General features: G+C 37.7%; 1 protein-coding gene across 2 annotated transcripts in view; it reads right to left on the minus strand.

Annotated features, from left to right (window-relative positions):
* The window catches only part of LOC150075335 (inactive rhomboid protein 1-like), a 332,829-nt gene that overhangs the window by 17,252 nt on the left and 294,812 nt on the right, over positions 1-20,765 (minus strand). For both annotated transcript variants that reach the window (XM_090389103.1, XM_090389102.1), the window contains one exon: positions 575-728. In XM_090389103.1, coding sequence (XP_090245229.1) covers positions 575-728 — 154 coding nt within the window. The remainder of the gene's footprint in view (positions 1-574; positions 729-20,765) is intronic.

A 20,765-nucleotide genomic window follows, 5' to 3' on the forward strand; every position in this document is an offset into this window, starting at 1 on the left:
CTGGAACAAATTTCCTGCAAAAATCAAAAATGTCACTTCACTAAATCAATTCAAGAAACTACTAATTGAACACATCGCCAGGGATGTCTGATTCAAATTACCTTCCACTCAACTCCTGGATTTTAAAAACACCAACATGGAAATAATGTACAAATGTTAAAGGAGGCAGTTGGCAAATAGTTTGTAAATTTCTGTGCATGTATCTCATCATTTTTCGTTTCTCTCCTCATTTAATTGTATAAATGTTCACAATGATGTTATAAGTAGTGATGCTTTTTGAAGTCTTCTGCAAAGAAATGTACAAAAAAACTCCAATTTATTTATGTATTTCATGTTGAACATTACCTGTACAATTTCAGAACTGTACATTTTTCAGTTGTATATTTGTATATTCATAATTTTTTAAGGGAACATCCCCTAAAAAGCTATTGGCTTATGTGTTCTCCCTCCCTTTTTGCTGTTATCCTCCAAAAAAGCGTAACATAAAATAGGGATAAATAAATTATTATTATTATGTGAGCAATTAAAAACACTCAATATTTATGAAAATGCAAGATGTTTTTATTATACCTACTTCAGCTCTATAGGGCACAAAAATGGCACTAGCAAGGTTTCCAGCTATTCCAGATAGCATATAGATAATGGCCATCCTTAGAGGTCCAGTCATCTTCTCCAGGTCTCTCATGAAGAAGAACTGAATTATCACAGTTATCAGCAGGTGTATGATGCTAAAATAAAAATAGTTCTGGTTTCACTTTTATCTCATGAGAGAGAGAGAGAGAGAGAGAGAGAGAGAGAATATAATGTAATCACTTTGGACCTATATAAAACCAAGTTAATAGTGTACTTTAATCCATTCATCAGTGAGTCTGCTATATATGGCTGGGTTCTCAGCAAACTAGGTTTTATGGAGTGAGTTTCTTTTTTTGTGGTATTTTGAAATTTTGTATAAACAGGCACCTTTCACATAAATGCTTTAACCTGGTAGTGGTCATGCCCTGAAATGCTATAAAAGTAATCATGTGGCACCTCTTAGGTGCCCAACTTTCTTATTTCTGGAAAACGTTTCTGGTTTTTGAATTTTGCTTCCAAAGCTTGGTCTTTGACTAACGTTTGCCTTAATTATTATATGTAATTTTTTTACCTTAAAATTTAAAAATATTGTGCATTTTTGAATATCATTTTCAATGAAACAAAACTTTTATTAATTCTGATTTAAAAAAAAAAACATCAAAAACATAAACAGGAAAGTATTAGACTCTTCCATTTTCCAATTTATAAAACTGTTAAAATTGAAATTTTAAAAACTGCACACGCACACATATTTCTGCCTATACGTTATGTATATTGCTGTTGTTATTGGATTTTAGGTGCATGAGCAATCAAGACCATATTGCATGTTATGTATTACATCTGCACTTGTGTGCACACATAGGCCAATTTGAATTTGTGGGGGGATTAAAAATACTGAATAACTGAGGAAAATTCTACTACCTCCTCTGCCCGAGATTGGTTAACTACAGCACTTAGTGAAGGCTGTAACTAAGCCTTTAAGTTTCACTGAAGCTTTAAATACAGCCTTCAGTGAAGCAGCTTTTAGAAATTTTCCCACTCACTGACAGGACTAGAACCCAGACCATTCCAAATGGGTGACAAGCGGTGAAAGCAATATACTGTTATGGAAGCAACACACACACACACACAAGCTTCACCTGTTCATTATGTATATACAGGTAACCTTTTATAACATGGTAGTTAAGTTCCTATAAAATGTCATGCTGTGCGAAACCATGTTATACGGGACTAAGAAAAAGTACAAAAAGGAGGGGTTACGTTCCAAAAGCTAACAAAAATAAACTATTTCATTAACAAAATGTTAACAAAAATACACCATTCTAGATTTCATGTATCTTCTACACTCTTTAAAAAATCAGTAATCTGGGTTTGTTTGCTTTTGCTTCATAAATCTTTGTGAATTTCATCGTATGGAACTAAGTATTTTTGAAGCTCCCTTTTGAACTTTGGGCTCCTTTCATTCAAGAATCTGCATTCAAAAAATAAGATTCTAATTGCTCTACACTTTATGCCTTCTTGTATGCTTTTTAGTGTAAAATTTGGAAGTTTAGAAGTTTCATCTGCGCTATCATCCTCTGAATTGATTTGGTTTTACCTCCAATGCCATTTCCGCCAAATTTGCCAGCCTCTTTTCCTACCAGTAATTCTTGAATGTCTTCAGTAATCATATATTTTTTTATTTTTTTAGGAGCATAGGTGGCTAAGACCATGTTGCTCTGTGTATATTGTCAATAAATTGCATGTGTCCTGAGATTGATTTTATGTTTTGCTGGATGAAAAAACTAACTCAGCCACGTTGTTTAAAAGACCCATAAAAATTCCTCCCGCAAAAACAACTGTGCTACCCATGAGGGCTTTAGTAGTCATATCATAAAAGCCTTCTCCTCCTACCAATGTAACAAGTTCTACTATTACACTGATTCAGTTTTCTTCCAGTTTGACCATATTTCCTGAATGAACTGACTGTGGCCATACATTTTTCCACACGCATTTAATGTTGACGGTTTTATTTCTTGCAGTGATAAAGATATGATTCTGATACAGTCCACAATTGAGAAATGTTTCCATGCCTCCATTACTTCAATAGATTCGGAATCAATCCATTGTAACGATTTTCTGATGTAATGAGTTTTAAAGGTGGATATAATGCCTTGATGTAATGGCTGAATGAACAAAGTTGTATTAACCTAGTACAACTGTGGTGGTAGGAACATAACTTCAACATTTGGATGATTTAAATCTTTTGGATGGCCTGGTGTGCTATCCAATAGTAATAAAACTTTGAAATCTAGATTTTTCCATACGTTCAACAAGCACAAGTTCAAGAGCACAGAAACGGGGATTTCCCAACAAAATAAAATATAGGGATTTCTCTCAACAGTTTTTTTTTTTTTTTTTGACTAGCGAGTCAACAGTGGGGATTCAAAACGAGTGGATATGTTGAGAAAAATTATATCCAACATAATAATAGTAAGGTTCCCCCTGCACAAAAATACCATTATATGAAGTGTATTGAAATTCTCTAACCGTATTTAAGTACTGTGTTGTGCGAGAATTGCCACAATTTATCAATCGTGTTAGAGCGAAACCATGTTGTAGAAGTACCGTGTTTATGGGGGTTGCCTGCATATTTTATTTATATATTCCCATTCTCCTTATTCATTTATATCTAGAAAGCTTTACAATGACATTACAGGTAAATGCTTCCAAATTTTGCTGAATTAGGTTATGATATTAGACAGAAAGAGAACAACCATTGGGCACAATACTAGTCCAGAGTGCTGAAAACAGTCAACAGAAAGTTAAAAGAATATACAAAGTCATACTTGGGTATTCTGATAGTGGAATTTCCTATTTGTACTAGTGATAGTCTTGAAAATACAGCATGTTCTATTTTAACTACACTGCACAAGACAGGCATAATAGTATGGCAGTGTCTGCATGTCTCTCTATTATATTATTTAAGTATTTTGGTAGTGTAATAAATAAGTTTCAATAAGTAATTAAACGTGGCTTGACTAGAGTCACGTGACTAGAACTGCCAGGGCAATTAAACTCTATAACGACTATGTAGTTGGTTATATACATAAGTTGGAAGACTATCTGAATGAAAAAGAAAAAGTTATATCTTAGCAGGAATATTCTAGTGAGTCTATGCACAAACTCCTTAGATATGAACCTATCCATAAGTTCATATTTGTAGTAGGCTGTTTCCCTTTCATACAAAACTAACATTTAAATTCATATGTTCATATTTAATATCCTAGTTTACACACACACACACACACACACACACACACACACACACACACACACACACACACACACACACACACACACACACACACACACACTTTGAGGTAATTTGTAAAATATATATTATTTTATATTGCAAAATACATTTTTCTGTTTATTTTACTTTTTACCTGTATTATTTCTTTTTTCATCTATAAACTCATTTTATACATATAGTAATGACTATCTATAGGTTTGTATTTATATGTTTCTTCCCCTCCATATAAAATTAACATTTAAATTCATATGCAATGCATCTATCAATCTGATCAAGGTCCTAGCTAGAGGAATGAGCTTTTTCAGTCTCAGACACATGAGGTGGGAACGAAATTAGTTCGGCGCGGGTGAAGTTTTTATGGCTCCGGCTAATAGAGAAGTTTTTCTTAAATTTTTACCATTTTATTGACTAAATTGGCATATTAATTTATTTTCTGGAAGTAACTTCATATTCCTAGTTATGATACTTTGTCTTGAACTTAGAGATTTTGTGGGTTATTACTTAGTATTGGTAAAAGTTTGGGAACATGCTATGTAAAATGGATAGGTGGAACAGGACCAGGGTATGTCTGCCAGGGGCAAAGGTTGATGACGTTGTAGAGCGGATATCATCTTTCAAGGGCACAAAAGGTGATATAGTTGTACACGTTGGCACTAATGATATTAAGAGTAGGAGACCGGCAGAATTACTCAACAAGTACAGGTCACTGTTGAAAAAAAGCCGAGAATTAGGGTTGAATTTAAAAGTGTCTGCAATTCTGCCCAGACACGATAGGAGGGAGTATATGATGAGAGCCTTGTCGATCAATTCGGCCCTGGAAAGATTGTGCAAGGCTCAAGGGGTAGAATTTTTTTCAGCCTGGACTGTACTTGTTAACAGGAGAGATTGCTTCTACAGGGATGGGATACACTTAAATAGAAAGGGTGCAAGAATATTTGCTGATGCTATCGAGGCAGTGTTAGGTGGGTCGGAAAACTGCTAGTTTGGGGGGATACAAAGACTAATAGTTTAACAGTAACCGCAGGCAGAGGTGAAGGTGATTCTTGCACAACTTCTATTAGAATAAGAAGCGACCTGGAGCGAGGGGTGTTGGGGGTTTCAGGGACGGATGGCAGTCATCCTGGAATAGTTGGGTATATGGGATGTGTTAGGGTAACGAGGAATAGGCATAGGAGCATGTATGCTTGCATGTATACCAATGCTAGAAGTATAGTAAATAAATTTGATGAATTTGAAGTGTTGGTCAAGACATCAAAGGCGGATATTGTTGGGATAGCAGAGACGTGGTGTCACAAAGATATAAGGAATGCAGAACTGGAATTTGGGGAGTACAATGTGTACAGAAAGGATAGACAGGACAGAAAGGGAGGAGGTGTTATGCTGTTAATTAAGAAAAACATAAAATCAAGAGAAGTGCATCCAGTTGATATAGATGGACAGTGCACTGTTGAGTCAGTTTGGTGTGACATAAGCACTGCAAAAGCAAAAATAAGAGTAGGAGTGTGTTATAGGCCTAATGACTCGAATGAGTACAATGAACAATTGTACAGAGAAATAGAGTGGGCCAGTAAATCAGAATGTCTTATAATGGGGGATTTTAACTTCCCAGATATTGACTGGAACTTGTGGGTTGGTCACTCACACACTAGTCAGACTTTTGTGGATTTATTGGATGATTGTTTTCTGCAGCAGCATGTTCGAGAGGCAACCAGAGAAAGTAATACTCTTGATCTGGTTATCAGCAGTGATCATTCGTGTATTAAGAATTTGCAGATAAAGGAACCACTAGGTGGCAGTGATCACAGTGTGCTGAAGTGGGATTTACTCAAAGAGGTAACTACCGTCAGGGGTAAAGGAAAGGGTTTTTGCTTCCGTAAAGGGGAGTACAGTGGTCTCAGACAGTTTTTAAATTCTGTACAGTGGGATCGACTGACGATGTTCCAAACAGTAAATTCTAAGTGGGAAGCATTCAAGGAATTAATCGTGGAAGCTACTAGACTTTTCATACCGATGAAGAAATATTGTTCAAGGTTTAGGCCTAAATGGTTATCAAATGAACTAATGAGACTCGTGACAGAGAAGAAAAATGCATGGGATGCATATAAATTATCAGGCGACGCAGAAGCCTGTAGCAGATATAAGCTAGTCTGTAATCAGGTCACAAAGGAGGTTCGGCAGGCAAAGGCGGATTACGAGAAATCTTTGGCAAAAGATGCTAAGAAAAACAGCAAGGATTTCTTTACTTATATAAACTCTAAAAGGAAGGGGCTGAATATGATTGGTCCACTTGACATCGATGGTTCGACTGTTGATGATCCTGCTCAGATAGCAAACAAACTGAATGAGTATTTTGCATCTACATTCACACGTGAGGAATCATTACAGTTTGAAAATGGAAGAAGGTTATCAAATTGTAGCAGTGTGCTTAATGATTTTGTAATAACTGAGAGCAAAGTGGAGGAGAAATTGTTGAAGTTAAACATAAGAAAGGCACCTGGGGCGGATGGGATCTATCCAGTTATATTAAAGGAGGCGGCAAAGCAACTAAGCAAACCCTTAGCCATAATTATGAGAGCATCCTTGGACTCAGGAGAGGTTCCAACGGACTGGAGATGTGCAAATGTATCCCCAATTCACAAAGGAGGTTCGAAGGGTGACACGAATAATTACAGACCAGTTAGTTTAACTTCTGTTCCGGGTAAAATAATGGAGTCACTGGTTAAACATGCATTGCAGGATCATCTAGACAAGACTGCAGCAATAATTCAGACACAGCATGGGTTTGTTAAGGGAAAGTCTTGTCTGACAAATTTGATTGGTTATTATGATGTGGTCACAAAGGAACTGGATGCAAAAAATAATTTTGATATCATATACTTGGATTTCAGGAAAGCTTTTGACACTGTTGCGCATGGAAGACTACTGTACAAATTGGAGCAGAATGGTATTAAGGGTAAGTTGCTGCAATGGATAAAAGGATGGTTAAGTGGGAGAAGACAGAGGGTGGTAATCAATGGGTGCTGCTCTTCGTGGACTAATGTTATTAGTGGAGTCCCACAGGGTTCGGTGTTGGGGCCACTGTTGTTTTGTATATTTATCAATGATATTGATGAAGGTATATCAGGCTTAATGTCGAAGTTTGCAGATGACACGAAGGTTGGCAGGGTTGTTAATGACAGTAATGGCAGTGTGCTACTGCAACAGGATCTAGATAATTTGGGCAGATGGGCTAAGAAGTGGCAACTGAAGTTTAACCTTGACAAATGCAAAGTACTGCATATGGGTAGAAGTAACCCCAGAGAAACGTACCAACTGTGTGGTACTACACTTAAGGTGGTAGAAAATGAAAAAGACCTGGGAGTAATTGTGCAGTCAGATATGAAGTTTTCTGAGCAATGTAGACAGGCTGCTAGGGCAGGTCATGGGGTTTTGTCAATGATATATAGGAATTTTGCTAGCAGGGAAAAGGAGGTGATTGTCCCTCTGTATAAGGCAATGGTCAGGCCACGTCTTGAGTACTGCGTACAGGTCTGGAGGCCTCATTTTAGGAAGGATGTAGATTTGCTTGAGCGTGTACAGAGAAGAGCAACACGATTGGTGAGGGGAATGAAGGGATCCTCTTACCAAGAGAGGCTTAAGTTCTGCAAATTGCAGTGGCTGGAGACTAGGCACCTGCGCGGTGATCTGATTGAGGTCTATAAGGCCTTGAATGGGTTGAGCACGCTGAATTCTGATGGGATCCTCCCACTTGTTCAGAATACGAACCTACGGGGACATAAGTTCAAATTAAGAAAGGATAGATGTAGAATAGATGTGCGGAAATTTGCCTTTAGCCAGCGGGTTGTTAATTGCTGGAACAAACTTCCATCTGTCGTTGTGGAAGTTGATAGGTTAAATAAATTTAAGGAGGAACTGGACAGGCAATTGGAGGGTATGGTGTGATTTTTTTTTTTTTTTTTTTTGGCTGATGCTGCATAAGCTCCTACACTGCTTTCTTGCATCAAGTGCCACTACTACTACTACTACTACTACTACTACTAAAACTTGTACCATTCGAAACTTGCTGCCATTGTGTAGTATCGATACGGAATAGCATTACGTATATCTCGAACTTGATAGTGTAAGGTATAACATAAAACTAGATAGCATAATAAGTAGCACTGTACTAGGAATCTCTTAGCTTAGTATAATATTGGCAATTAATCAATTAAATTTATAAATCCTTTTAATTTTTATTGTTAATTAAATTGTATTTAAATGGAAATCAAGCCCCAGACCAGAGCAGTAAAGCGACACGCGCAAAGTAGCGAAAGTGCTGTGGTTCACAGGAGAACCAAAGGGGAAGATCTCCAACACATCACAGTCTAAAAAATTGTGCAAAATCCGACACGCGAATCTCTATCTCGAACAGGACATGATCTAGCCACGGAGGATGTCTTTGTGTGTGTGCTAGGTGCAGAGATTGTGAAGAAATTAGGCACCAACTCAGTGTTCTGATGACGTCTACGAGAGCTTGAAGAGTCGGGTGAATGCCCTCGAAGGAATTAAAATGGGGGTCCATCAAGCTCTAAGCTGCCCAACTCAATGCCAGAGCTCACTCTTATGCGCTAGGCAACACAGCGACAACCTTCAGGGCAGAATGCACTGGTTCCACAGGAGCTAGTTACTGTTGGTGACTAAACTGTCACTGAAACGGGAAATATATTGTACAAAAAAGATAGGTGAAATAGGACCAGGGTATGACTGCCAGGGGTAAAAGTTTATGACTCTGTAGAGCAGATATCTTTTAAGGGTAGTTAAGGTTAATGTCCAAGTTTGCAGATGATACAAAGTTTGGCGGGGTTGCTAATAACAGTAACGGCAGTATGCTGCTGTAACAGGATCTGGCAATGTTGGTTAGATGGGCCGAGAAGTGGCAACTGAAGTTTAACATTGACAAATGCAAAGTACTGCATATGGGTAGCAGTAATCCCAAAGAAATGTACCAACTGGGTGGTGTTACCATTAAGGTAGTGGAGAATGAAAGAGACCTGGGGTTAATCGTGCAGTCAGACATGAAGTTTTCTGAGCAGTGCAAACAGGCAGCCAGAGTAGGTCATCGGGACTTGTCAATAATATACAGGAATTTTGCGAGCAGGGATAAGGAGGTGATTATCCTCCTGTATAAAGCATTGGTCAGGCCACACCTTCAGTACTGCATACAGGTCTGGAAGCCTCATTTTATGAAGAATGTAGAGTTGCTAGAATGAGTATGGAGAAGGGCAATGAGAGTGGTGAAGGGAACAAAGGGGAGCTCTTATGAAGAAAGGCTTAAGTTCTGAAAATTTCAGCTTCTAGAGACTAGGCACCTGAAAGGCAATCTGATTGAGGTGTATAAGGCCTTGAATGGAGTGAGCTTGCTTAATCCATTCAAGGCTACTTAGGCCATATGCACTTATCATAGTAGTTAATATTAATTTTAGTGGCTTCTATGGAAGCAGTTAGAAATGGTTATATAAACCTATTCGATTCAGAAAGAAAATTCTGTAAGGTTTGAATTTTCATCTATGATATGGCTAAGTGACAATTCGTGTAAGTTTGAGAGAGAAGTGAATGAAATTAGATGGGAATTATTATACGAGGTGCATTCCAGGAGCATGTGTTTTATTGTGAGTGGCCCGTGGCAATGTGTACACTGTCGAGGATTATTACCTGATAACAAGGGTCAAATGAGTGTGGCCTATTTGGGCTCTGGCCTGGACTACCTCTTCTTGTCTGCTTGTGCAGAAATTGGAGGTACAGGTTTAATTTCAAGGAGTTTGTTGTGTAAATGCATTTGCCACTGAAGTGTCCATCGTTCCTTACATATATTTTATATATGTATTTTGTAATCACTGAATGGTACCAGAAAATTCACTGGAGCTGTGCTGGATGGATGCTTGGTTTTCTGCAATTTTGTTTCCTGGTATTCTAGTATGGCCTGGGATCCAGCAGAAGACAACCTTTTGCCGATGATTTCTGAGACGAATCAACTCTGATCTGATGAGCTGTAGTAATGGATGAGTAGGTGGGGAAATCTTTTGCATTGCTAATAGAGCACTGTGCGAGTTTGTGTATATTATGCTCTTTTGGATTGAGAGATGGAAAATGTTTTCCAGAGCAAGCTTCATGGCATATGGTGGTGTAACTACTGCATTCGTTCGGAAGTGATATAGAAATGGTAGCATCATGGAATACCACTGCTGCACCTGTTCCACTCTCCCCTTTCGATCCATCAGTATAAATTTTAGTAAAGTCAGGATAACATTGTATGTGTGCAATGTGCAGCTGTTGGATGTTAATACCCATTAAAGATTGTTTTCCCATTTGTGGAAATAACTGTCACAAGATGGCATAATGACAGACCATGGAGGAGGTTCTTGGTGTACTTTATTGAGTTGTATATTCCAGTTTTCTGCTAGTTCCATTAACCTAATAGCTGCAGGCCTAGTTGCTTGTGGTTTGTTTCTATAAAAGGTCGTGGGTTGCGGATCATTAAATAATATTGACCAATTAGGATGGGTTGATTGGTTTGGATCTTGGTTGCGTACTTCAGTAATAACATTTTTCTTCTGATCTTTAGAGGAGCTTCATGGGCTTCTACATACAGACTTTGCACTGGAGATGTTCTGAACACACCTAGAGCTATTCTAAGAGCTGAATGTTGAATATGGTTGAGGTGAGATAAAGCACTTTCTCTAGCAGAATTGAAGACAAGTCCACAGTCCAGGCGAGATCTGATTATGGTCTATATAAGTGACAAAAGGTGTAACGATCTGCTTCCCAGGTTGTTGCTGATAAGGCTCTGAGTATGTTAATTTTTTTTTGACAAGCTGTTCGGAGATGCTTAATGTGTTTTTGATAGTTTAACTTGCTGCCAAAAATTAAGCCAAGCAGACGAATATTACTTGCTATTGGAATAGGATGGTTATCTAATTGGAGTTCAGGATCAGGATGCATTTTACATATGGTACAGAAGTGATTGGCAGTAGATTTCTGGCTGGATAGTCTGTAACAGTTTTGTGTCATCCAAATCTGGATCCGATGTATTGATATCTGCAATTGTCTCTCAGTATAGTTCATGTTTTGAGAGTGGCAGGAGATTGTGAGATAATTGGCATAAAGATATGAGTCCACCGTTTTCAGAATGAGTTCAGTGATTAATTCTAATTGTAAATAGAGTGGTGCTGAGAATTGAACCTTGTAGGATTCCTTCTTCCTGGACAAAGTTTTTAGAGAAAGAGCTCCCCAATAACAAACTTGAAAGGATCATTGTTGTAGGAAATTTTGAATGAAATATGGCAAATTTCCTCTCAGGCCAAGAGAATGTAGATCCTTTAAGATGCTGAAATGCCATGTGGTGTCAAAGGCTTTCTCAATATCCAGACAGACCATAACGAGATGCTCCTTTTTGATGAATTCATTTCTGATGTTTGCTTTGGCTTTAATCATAAGGTCCAATGATGATCAATTTTTTCTGAATCCAAATTGATTGTTGTTGATCAAATTTTGGGACTCAAGATACCATGTAAGATGGCGATGAATCATTTTTCGTGGGTTTTTCTCAGAGAACTAGTAAGCGAAATTGGTCTGTAGTTATGAGGAACAGTCTTTACCAGGTTTTGGGATAGCCAGTACATGGAAATGATGCCAGAAGCTTGGGAATGTGTGTGTTCAGTGAAGATCTGATTGAAGATCAGTAGTGATGAGTGCGATTTTGGATCTAAATTTTTGAGCATTACATAAAATACTCCATCAGGGCCAGCAGCACTGTTCCTTGTGTTGGTAAGAGCATGCTGCAGTTCAACCATGGTGAATAATTGATTATATGTTAATGCACATTTGTCAGTAAAATTCAGTTACATCTTTAATTTTTTGAAATGATTGGTTATAAGCAGTTCAGGAGGACAATTGAAAAAATACAGTTCCTAGTGCATTTGCAGTTTTCTGCAGGGGTAGAGAGTTCCTGTTCATTCCAGTTAATTAGTGGAGTAGATGTTGGAGGAAATTTGCCACTTAACAGTTTTATCTTATTCCAGATCAGTCTGATGTTTGTATTTTTATTAACTGAGGAAGCGAATTTAATCCAAGATTCATTTTTTGCTTTCTGTCTGATATAACGGGCTCTTGTTCTAAGTCGCTTATAATTAATAAGAATGGAAGTGGTTGGATGTTTGTGGAATTGATTCCATGCTTTGTTTTTCTCTTTATTTGGATTGGTGCACTCTTTGTTCCACCAAGAATTAAATTTTTGCCTTTTCCTGACTTGGTATTGTGGAATGGCAACGGTTGCAGCTGTTAGAATTTGGTTTGTTATGTGTTTAGTAACATGGTTGATAGAAGAGCACTGTATGATATGGTTGTTGAAAGAGACAAGCCTGCTGTATTTTATCCAGGCAATCTTTGGAAATTTCCATTTTACTGGATTATCTCTTGGTAACGAACAGAAAGTTTGAATTTTGCATATTATTTGGAAATGATTGCTGCTGTGAGGATCCTTAAGAGTTACCCAATCGATACTTGGACAGAGCACTAGAGAGCAAATGGAAAGGTCTATTGCAGAGGTTATTCTAGTAGGAAAATGAACATAGGTAGGAGAGCCAGTATTCAACAAAGTTAAATCCAACAAGAGAGCCAGTATTCAACAAAGTTAAATCCAACAAAGAGAGCCAGTATTCAACAAAGTTAAATCCTTTCTGTCTATCAACACTTCAATAAGCTTTCCATGCCTGTCTAAGCTGGAGGAACCACATAATGGGTGGTGAGCATTAAAGTCACCTAGTAGACAGAAGGGAGATGGTAGCTGCAACACAAGATCTTCGATTTCTTGAATAGAATATGGACGATTAGGTGGAAGATAAATTGAGACCAATGTAACAGTGATTCCAATTACTATGTGTGTGTGGCAACAGTTTCTAAGGAGGTCTGCAGTGGAATACATCTGGAGGGAACTCTCAAATCTGCCACTAATAGTGCTCCATGAGCACTATTAGTGGCAGATCTATCTTGTCTGAAGATAATGTAATTTTTGATTGCGGACTTGGGGCGTAAAGTTGGTTTCTTGTAGGCACATGGCAACAAGATTGAAGCAGTGAATTAGTTCATTGATATTATCGATGTTGCTGAGAAAACCTCTACAATTCCATTGAATGATGTGTTCCATTTTTTGGCTTTGTTTGTGGGAAAATGTATCTGACTGCTTTTTATAAGCTGATTGTTTATGATGGTCTGGTTTTGATTTTTCTTTTCGGGGAAAAGTGGGATGTCCTGATTCATTGCTATCATCCATATCATCTTCTGCATGTATTTCAAGCAGTTCTTCTTGACTGATAGTATCATCTGTATCCATGCTTGTTATGCATGATTGTTAAGCCTCAACAGGATACGATCTTTGTAAATTTTCTGCTACCTGACAATGTGGCGGTCTCTGGGATGGAATTGCGAGTAGTGTATATTTGCTTTGGTCTACCGAATTTGGTTTTAGATGGATGCTGGACTGAGAGTACTGATAAAGTCCAGTCTGATATTGATATTTTTGGAGAGATGGACACTTCTGTCTGATATGCTACTGATTCGTGTCTGTGTGTGGATGGTAGAAGCATAAGTGCATTTTGGTATACTTATGTTGATCTGTTTTTTTGCTTCTTGGTAAGAGACTATTTTTGATTTTATATTTTTGTTGTTGTTATTTGGTTTTTAGGAGCATTAGCAACTAAGGCCACATTGCTCCGGGGATATGCGGTGGTCATTCCCTGACCTTTCCGCATCCTTCGTATTTGGTGGGCACGGGCTCGAACCCCGGTCTAATCAAGAAGCATGTGCTACGCACTGCTGCTCCTGCCCACCTGGCTACGGATATGCCTTATATTTTTGTATTCCCCCCCCCTATCTTCCATAGTTCACAATCTTTGGAGTAAGCTGGATGCTTGCCACTACAATTAGGACAATGTGGCATTGGAGCCTTGCATTCTGCTTATGTGTGAGTTTTGCACCTGCAGTTCGGACATATAACGTCTCCATGGCATGCTGTCTGAGAATGGCCAAACTTTTGACATTTATAACATCTAAGCGGATTTGGGATATGTGGCCTAACGTGGCAGTTCAAGTAACCTGCTTTGACAGAACCTGGTAGATTTGAAGTACTGAAAGTTAAGATAATGTTTCGCATAGGAGTTAAGTTGTTGTCTTTTTGGATCATGATTCGGTTTGCATGAGACACATTTTGATCTTTTAGCTCCTGGACTATTTCTTCCTCAGAAATGTTTAATAGATCCCATTCAGAGATCACTACCTTGGAAGAATTCAGTGTGTTGTGTGCGGTAACCTGAATCGGTATTCCACTTAAAGAAGTTAGTTGTAATAGTAACTCAGAATGTCTTGAGTGAGATGTCTCTATTAGTAAATCTCCTTATTGGAGACGTTTAACCAGTTTTGGTAAACCTGCAGCATTTTCTAGGCATCTCTGGACGATGAAAGGGGAGAGCTTGCTCACAAGTTGGGATGGCAAAGAATGTACTATGAGGAAAGCTGGAGATTCTTGCTTCCTTGTGTCCTTTTTAAATCTCTTTGAAAGATAGAAGTCATGGCCGGTGGCACTGTCGTGTTGAGAGCTCTTAGGCTCTAAACATGGAAATACATCAGTTTCCATTTCTGCTCCTTTTAGTCATGAGAGATGGATTTTCCCCAAGGTTACCGGCCCCGCCACGTGGAGGCAGGAGCTATGCCACCAGTGACCAAGCAGTTTTGCAAGCACAGAACCACTTGATGTGAACAAAAGAGGAGAAAATCACAATGAAAAGAAATAAAACTATATTGTTTTCAAAGAGCACTCTATAAATCGCACAGAGAAAAACGCTTGGCACTCGGGGTCATGCTGATGGGATTCTTCCTCTTGCTCAGATTATAAACCTGAGGGGGGAGGCATAGATTCAAACTGAGGAAAGGCAGTTGTAGAATAGATGTGCAAAAATTTGCCTTTAGCCAGCAGGTAGTTGAACAAACTACTTCCATCTGTTGTTGTGGAAGTTGATAGCTTAAATAAAAAATAAATTCAAGGCAGAACAAGACAAACATCTGGAATGAATGGATCAGTGAAATGGGAAGGGTTTTTTTTTTTTTTTTGGCTGCTGCTATATAAGCTTGCTTTTTTTAATCATTTGCCTCTACTAATGCTAATGCCTGAGCCACCACGGACTACCAATTCACTTTTTTGCTTTGCTATTTCATTTACCGTAACCTTCTGTCTTGTGAACTATTAGACAATGAGGAAAATCAAGATGCTATGTATTCTTGCTAAAATCTTTTATCTCCTTATCAAAATTTAGTAAAATTTGCCTTACTACTTTGCAAGTTATCATTTCCTAATTAATGCTAGGTTACATTGCATTTGAACCTAATCACGCAATGTGTTTAAGCTTCTTAGTGGAAAGGAATCCCACACATTGTGCGATTCCTTTCCACTGAGGGCTATTTTACCTTAACCTTTATCTTTTATCTTGAGGATAAAAGATTGTCTCCCTGGTGCCAATTTTCTCTTTGTCTCAAGTTCATATTTAGTCTGTGTTGCACATGGAAGTCAGTTCTTATTTTCATACAAGTTTTATTTGATTTTATTCTATTTTATTTTATTTTCCTTTTAGTATTCTTTAAATTTAGTTTTCTTTGAGTCAACAGTAAAATATATGAATATTGTAATAATGGTACACTTATTTGGCATCCACTTAGCCTGATCTTTATAATCAAAGTTCAAAATATTAATCTCCATTATTGATTGCTATTGTTGCATGTTGTTTGATTAAGACACAGAGGATCATATATTGTCATCTTTCCCTCTCCATTTTGATGGCTGACCCTTGAAAACATCTTTAAAATTAGGTAGTATATAACAATATACCTTATACACACTTAGTCCCCCCATCATGTATTCATCTGATTCACTGGGATTCTTGTTGAGACATGACTTTTTCATTCGGATAGTCTTTCAACCTATGCACTTATCCAATTATACTATATATATACACACACATACACACACACACACACAGAACTGTCCCTAATGTAATGTTAGGATAATAAACTAAAGAATAGAATATATATTAGTAAAGTATAGCTGACCACGAGGATGGAAACATAAATACAAATACTGGTTAGGTGATTATACCTTCAAGTGCAGAGCAGCTTAAGAAGAATGTAACATGAAATATGTAATTAAGTTTACTTGAAACATGAAATAGAGTAGATGGGTGTGTCGATCAATGTATAGATTGCCGAAACTAGAAGTGAAGGAAAGTAGGAAGAATAATATGATAAGAAGAATGAGTTTAAAGAAAGAAGTGAAAAAACTAGTAAAAGTAAAACTGGTAAACTTAAAAATAAATAAATAAATAAATAAATAATAATAAAAAAAAAATATATATATATACAGGTGACCCCCGCTTAACACTGATAATTCGTTCCCAAAAAACAGAGCACTAAGTGAATCAGTGCTAAGCAAGTGCTGTATTTCCGTAATGTAACATATGTATTTGTGAGTCGCGGTCTATGCCATAGGATATTTCCTAATCAATAATAAACGGTAGCAAAAAGACACACAAATGTCGGTCAAAATATTTAATATTAAAAATCTGTACACATAAAACATTCTTCATTACATATGTATATAATTACGCAGTAAGTAACTACATTATGTATCAAAATTAAACTTAAAATGCCAATTAAAATCATGAATTTTTTAATCCGATGGCCCTGGGCTGTTGAGTTTTCGTAACTTTGGTCAATTTTGGGTTGTACTTTGGCTGTCTTCTTAATAAACTAAAAGGGGTTTTACTTTAAAATCCTAGCAGCATTACCACCAACAATAAAGTCAACTGATCCTTCACTGCTTTGAAGTATGGCATGTTTTTTTTTTTTTTTTTTAAGGTGAGTTTTCTTCAGATCATCATATAGGCCAATCGCTTTTTCTTTAATAATATTTAACTAAACAGAATTGTGAGTTGGATATTATCTTAGAAGTCTTTCCATTTCAATTATAATAGCCGGCCTAGTTGTTTGCAGTGGAACAGCTGTCTTTCCCGCTGTTAAAATTAATTCTTTATTTTTAATAATTGTTCTTACAGTTGAACCTGCCAGTCCTAAATTATTGCGCACATCCACTTGTTGTTGAACGGAATCGATTTGCTTCAAAACATATAATTTAATTTTCAAATTCAGTATTTTTCTTACCTTAGTAGGCTTCGTAACGCGTCCAGACATTGTTCCTTTTTAATTCTTATCTGCCATTATTAATCTTCGAAAATGTAACTGTGTTGCATTAATCATGATACAATGTTCGAGTAAACTGTCCATGGATGATGTCTAACACTGTACCAAGTGATGACTAGACTTCGGATAAATGCATATAACGCAAATATTACAAGCAATATACTTGATCATTTTTTAAAATGCTGATCTCAGAACTATGTAACAAGTCACCATAGTGCAATTAAATTAGCATGGGAAAATTTCACAAGTCAGCAAGGGAAACTTTGCTATTCATTTTCAAGCTATCGACTACATCAGATGAAACGTTTTCGTTAAACATGCCAAAAATTCAATCTGTACACTGATAAAAGAGCGTTATAGTGAGATATGGGTTATGATATAAAAACAGCATTATAGCAAATCAGCGTAGTGCGAACTGTGTTATAACAAAGGCCTGCTGTATATATATATATATATATATATATATAACATTAAACTATATACACAGTAATCAAGTAAGAGAATAAACTGTCAATAATTTAAAGATAAGAGTATTAATGTCATGGGATTTATTTATCGTTCAACAGAAACCAAAAATATTTATGGAAACACAAAAGATACTGTCAACATTAATACCAAGATTGATTATTAGCAATAGTATGAATGGTAGTCCAACATTCTGAAAATTATTTATATAAATTAATTGATTAGGTTAATTTAATGAAATATAATTATTGGGTGAGGTACCCGAATGTATGCCACACAGTACATATTTGTACTGTTGATAGACGTGGGGAGATAAAAGCAAGGTATGGTGAGAAAGGCAAAGAATAAGTTTATAGCACTTGCTAATAAAGATAAGTACTTGGGATGCTAGGGGGTGTAAGAAGAACATCTAAATAGAGGGCCTTAGAAATAAAGTAAATAAGAAATGCAGCAGTTAATCATGTCAAAGCGTATACGTATAGGTATGAGTACTGGGAGATGACTTAGGGAATAAAGGTTAAAAAAGAAGCATTGCAGGATCATCTAGACAAGACTGCAGTAATAGTTAAGACACAGCATGGGTTTGTTAAAGGGAGGTCTTGTCTAACCAATTTGATTGGATACTATGATGTGATCACAAAGGAACTGAATGTCAAAAATAATTTTGATATCATATACTTGGATTTCAGGAAAGCTTTTGATACCGTTGCACACGGAAGACTGCTGTACAAATTGGAGAGGTATGGCATTAAGGGTAAGTTGCTACAATGGATAAAGGGATGGTTGAGTGGGAGACGACAGATAGCAGTAATCAATGGACAAATGTTATTAGTGGAGTTTCATAGGGTTCGGTTGTTGTTATTTGGTTTTTAGGAGCATTAGCAACTAAGGCCATATTGCTCCAGGGATATGCGGTGGTCATTCCCTGACCTTTCTGCATCCTCCGTATTTGGTGGTCACAGGCTTGAACCACGGTCTAATCAAGAAGTGTGTGCGACGCACTGCTGCTCCTGCCCACGGAGGTGCCAACCAGGGTTCGGTGCTGGGCCCATTGGTGTTTTGTGTGTTCATCAATGATATCGATGAAGGTATATCAGGATTAAGGTCCAAGTTTGCAGATGATACAAAGGTTGGCAGAGTGTTGTTAACGACAGTAAAGACAGTATACTACTCCAACTGGACCTAGATAAGTTGGGCAAATGGGCTGAGAAGTGGCAACTGAAGTTTAACACTGACAAATGCAAAGTACTGAATATGGGGTAGCAATAACCCAAGAGAAACGTTCCAACTGTGTGGTACTACACTCAGGGAAGGGAAAAGTGAAAAAGAACTGGGGGTAATTGTGCAGTCAACTATGAAATTTGCTGAGCAGTGCAGGTCATGGAGTCTTGTCAATGATATATAGAAATTGTGCTAGCAGGGACAGGGAGGTGATTATTCCATTGTAAGGTAATGGTCAGGCCACACCTAGAGTGATGTACAGGTCTGTAAGCCTCATTTTAGGAAGGATGTAGAATTGCTAGAGCGATTACAAAGAAGAGCAACAAGATTGTGAGGGAGAACAAAGGGGTGCTCTTACCAAGAAAGGCTTAAGTTCTGCAAATTGCAGCGGCCGGAGACTAGGCATCTGCGAGGTGATCTGATTGAGGAGTATAAGGCCTTGAATGGTTTGAGCAAGCTGAATGCTGATGGGATTCTTCTTCTTGCTCAGATTAAGAACCTGAGGGATCACAGATTCGAATTGAGGAAAGACAGTTGTAGAATGGATGCGCGGAAGTTTGCCTTTAGCTAGTGGTGATGGTTGATTGGTGGAACAAACTTCCATCTTTTGTTGTGGAAGTTGATAGTCTAAATAAATTTAAGGCTGAGCTGGACAGGCATTTGGAACGAATGGAGGGGTGAAATGGGAGGTTTTTTTTTTTTTTTTTTTTTATGGGTGATGCAGCATAAGCTTGCTTTCTTGCATCGTATGCCTCTACTAATGCTAAAAGACAATGGGGAAAGGAGAATATAAATTTTAAGAGAAATAAAATAAGGGAAAAAAAATACAATTTATGTTTAACTACATATATAATTAGGGTCATATGCATGTAGTTAAAATTAAAAGCAGCATGACCACTGAGTCCCATCTTGTTGGAAGGATGTGAAAATTACTATTAATGTTCAAAAGTTATAGACCTTTCTTGTGTGCATCACTTCTGCTGGCTGTAGGCAGATAACTGCTAATAGCAGAAGGATGAAATCTGGAAGAGACACTATACAATAAATGTATGCAGAAATGGAATTTGCAGCAAAAAAAAAAAAAGAGAGGAAACTGGTGCAGTGTGCACCAGGATGAAAATCTAACCTCAACTGATTGATGACAGTCCTAAGGATTTAAAAAATGTAGTCAATAGATGCTGAAATGGTATCCCAACAGAAGGATGGTGCTTTGTTGGTAAAGCTGTTTTACAAAGTGGCATGCACAAAATGAGAAAATTAAAAAAAAAAAATGGGTGACTTATCTTTAGTTCATGGTAGGCCGACCGGGCTAGCCGAGTGGGTAAAGTACCTGCCCGGCAACCCAAAGGTCGCGGGTTCGATTCCCGCCTCGGGCTTGGATCAAAGTACTGCAAAAACCTTGGAGGTGCAATATGGCCACAGAAGCCGATGCGCCAAAAACTACCAAATCAAAAAAAAAAAAAAAAAAGTTCATGGTAGAGGATGATCACCAGCTGCAGCAGCTATTGCTGTGGCCAATGGCATAGCATGACATCAATATTCATCCATTAGCACTAGCTAGGGTGATATCATGACAGCGTAACACTCCACAGTTAACAACCATTAGAGTTTTTTTGGTCTAATGTCCACTGGTAATGATACAAGATCTATGTGGTACAACAGCTAACACAAATTGATCCATATCAAATGAACTGTATCATACTTCCTGGCAAGGATGGGGGTTAACGTGGCCAGGAAATATCATTCCACACATGAGCTGATGAGGCTCATATTGGGTCGGGTGATCAAACTCACAGTCCAGAGATCTGTACTGCAAGAGACAACAACTATGGTGTCTTCTATGTCCTTATGTGATTCTTGTTCTTTGGGGGGGGGGAGAGTTTGGAAACTGGTGTTTTTATGCAGTATAGTGCTCCACTGCACACTGATGGTT

The sequence above is a fragment of the Mastigoproctus giganteus genome, chromosome 14, assembly GCF_048544385.1.
Source record: "Mastigoproctus giganteus isolate SK-2022 chromosome 14, ASM4854438v1, whole genome shotgun sequence".
Lineage (NCBI taxonomy): Eukaryota > Metazoa > Arthropoda > Arachnida > Uropygi > Thelyphonidae > Mastigoproctus > Mastigoproctus giganteus.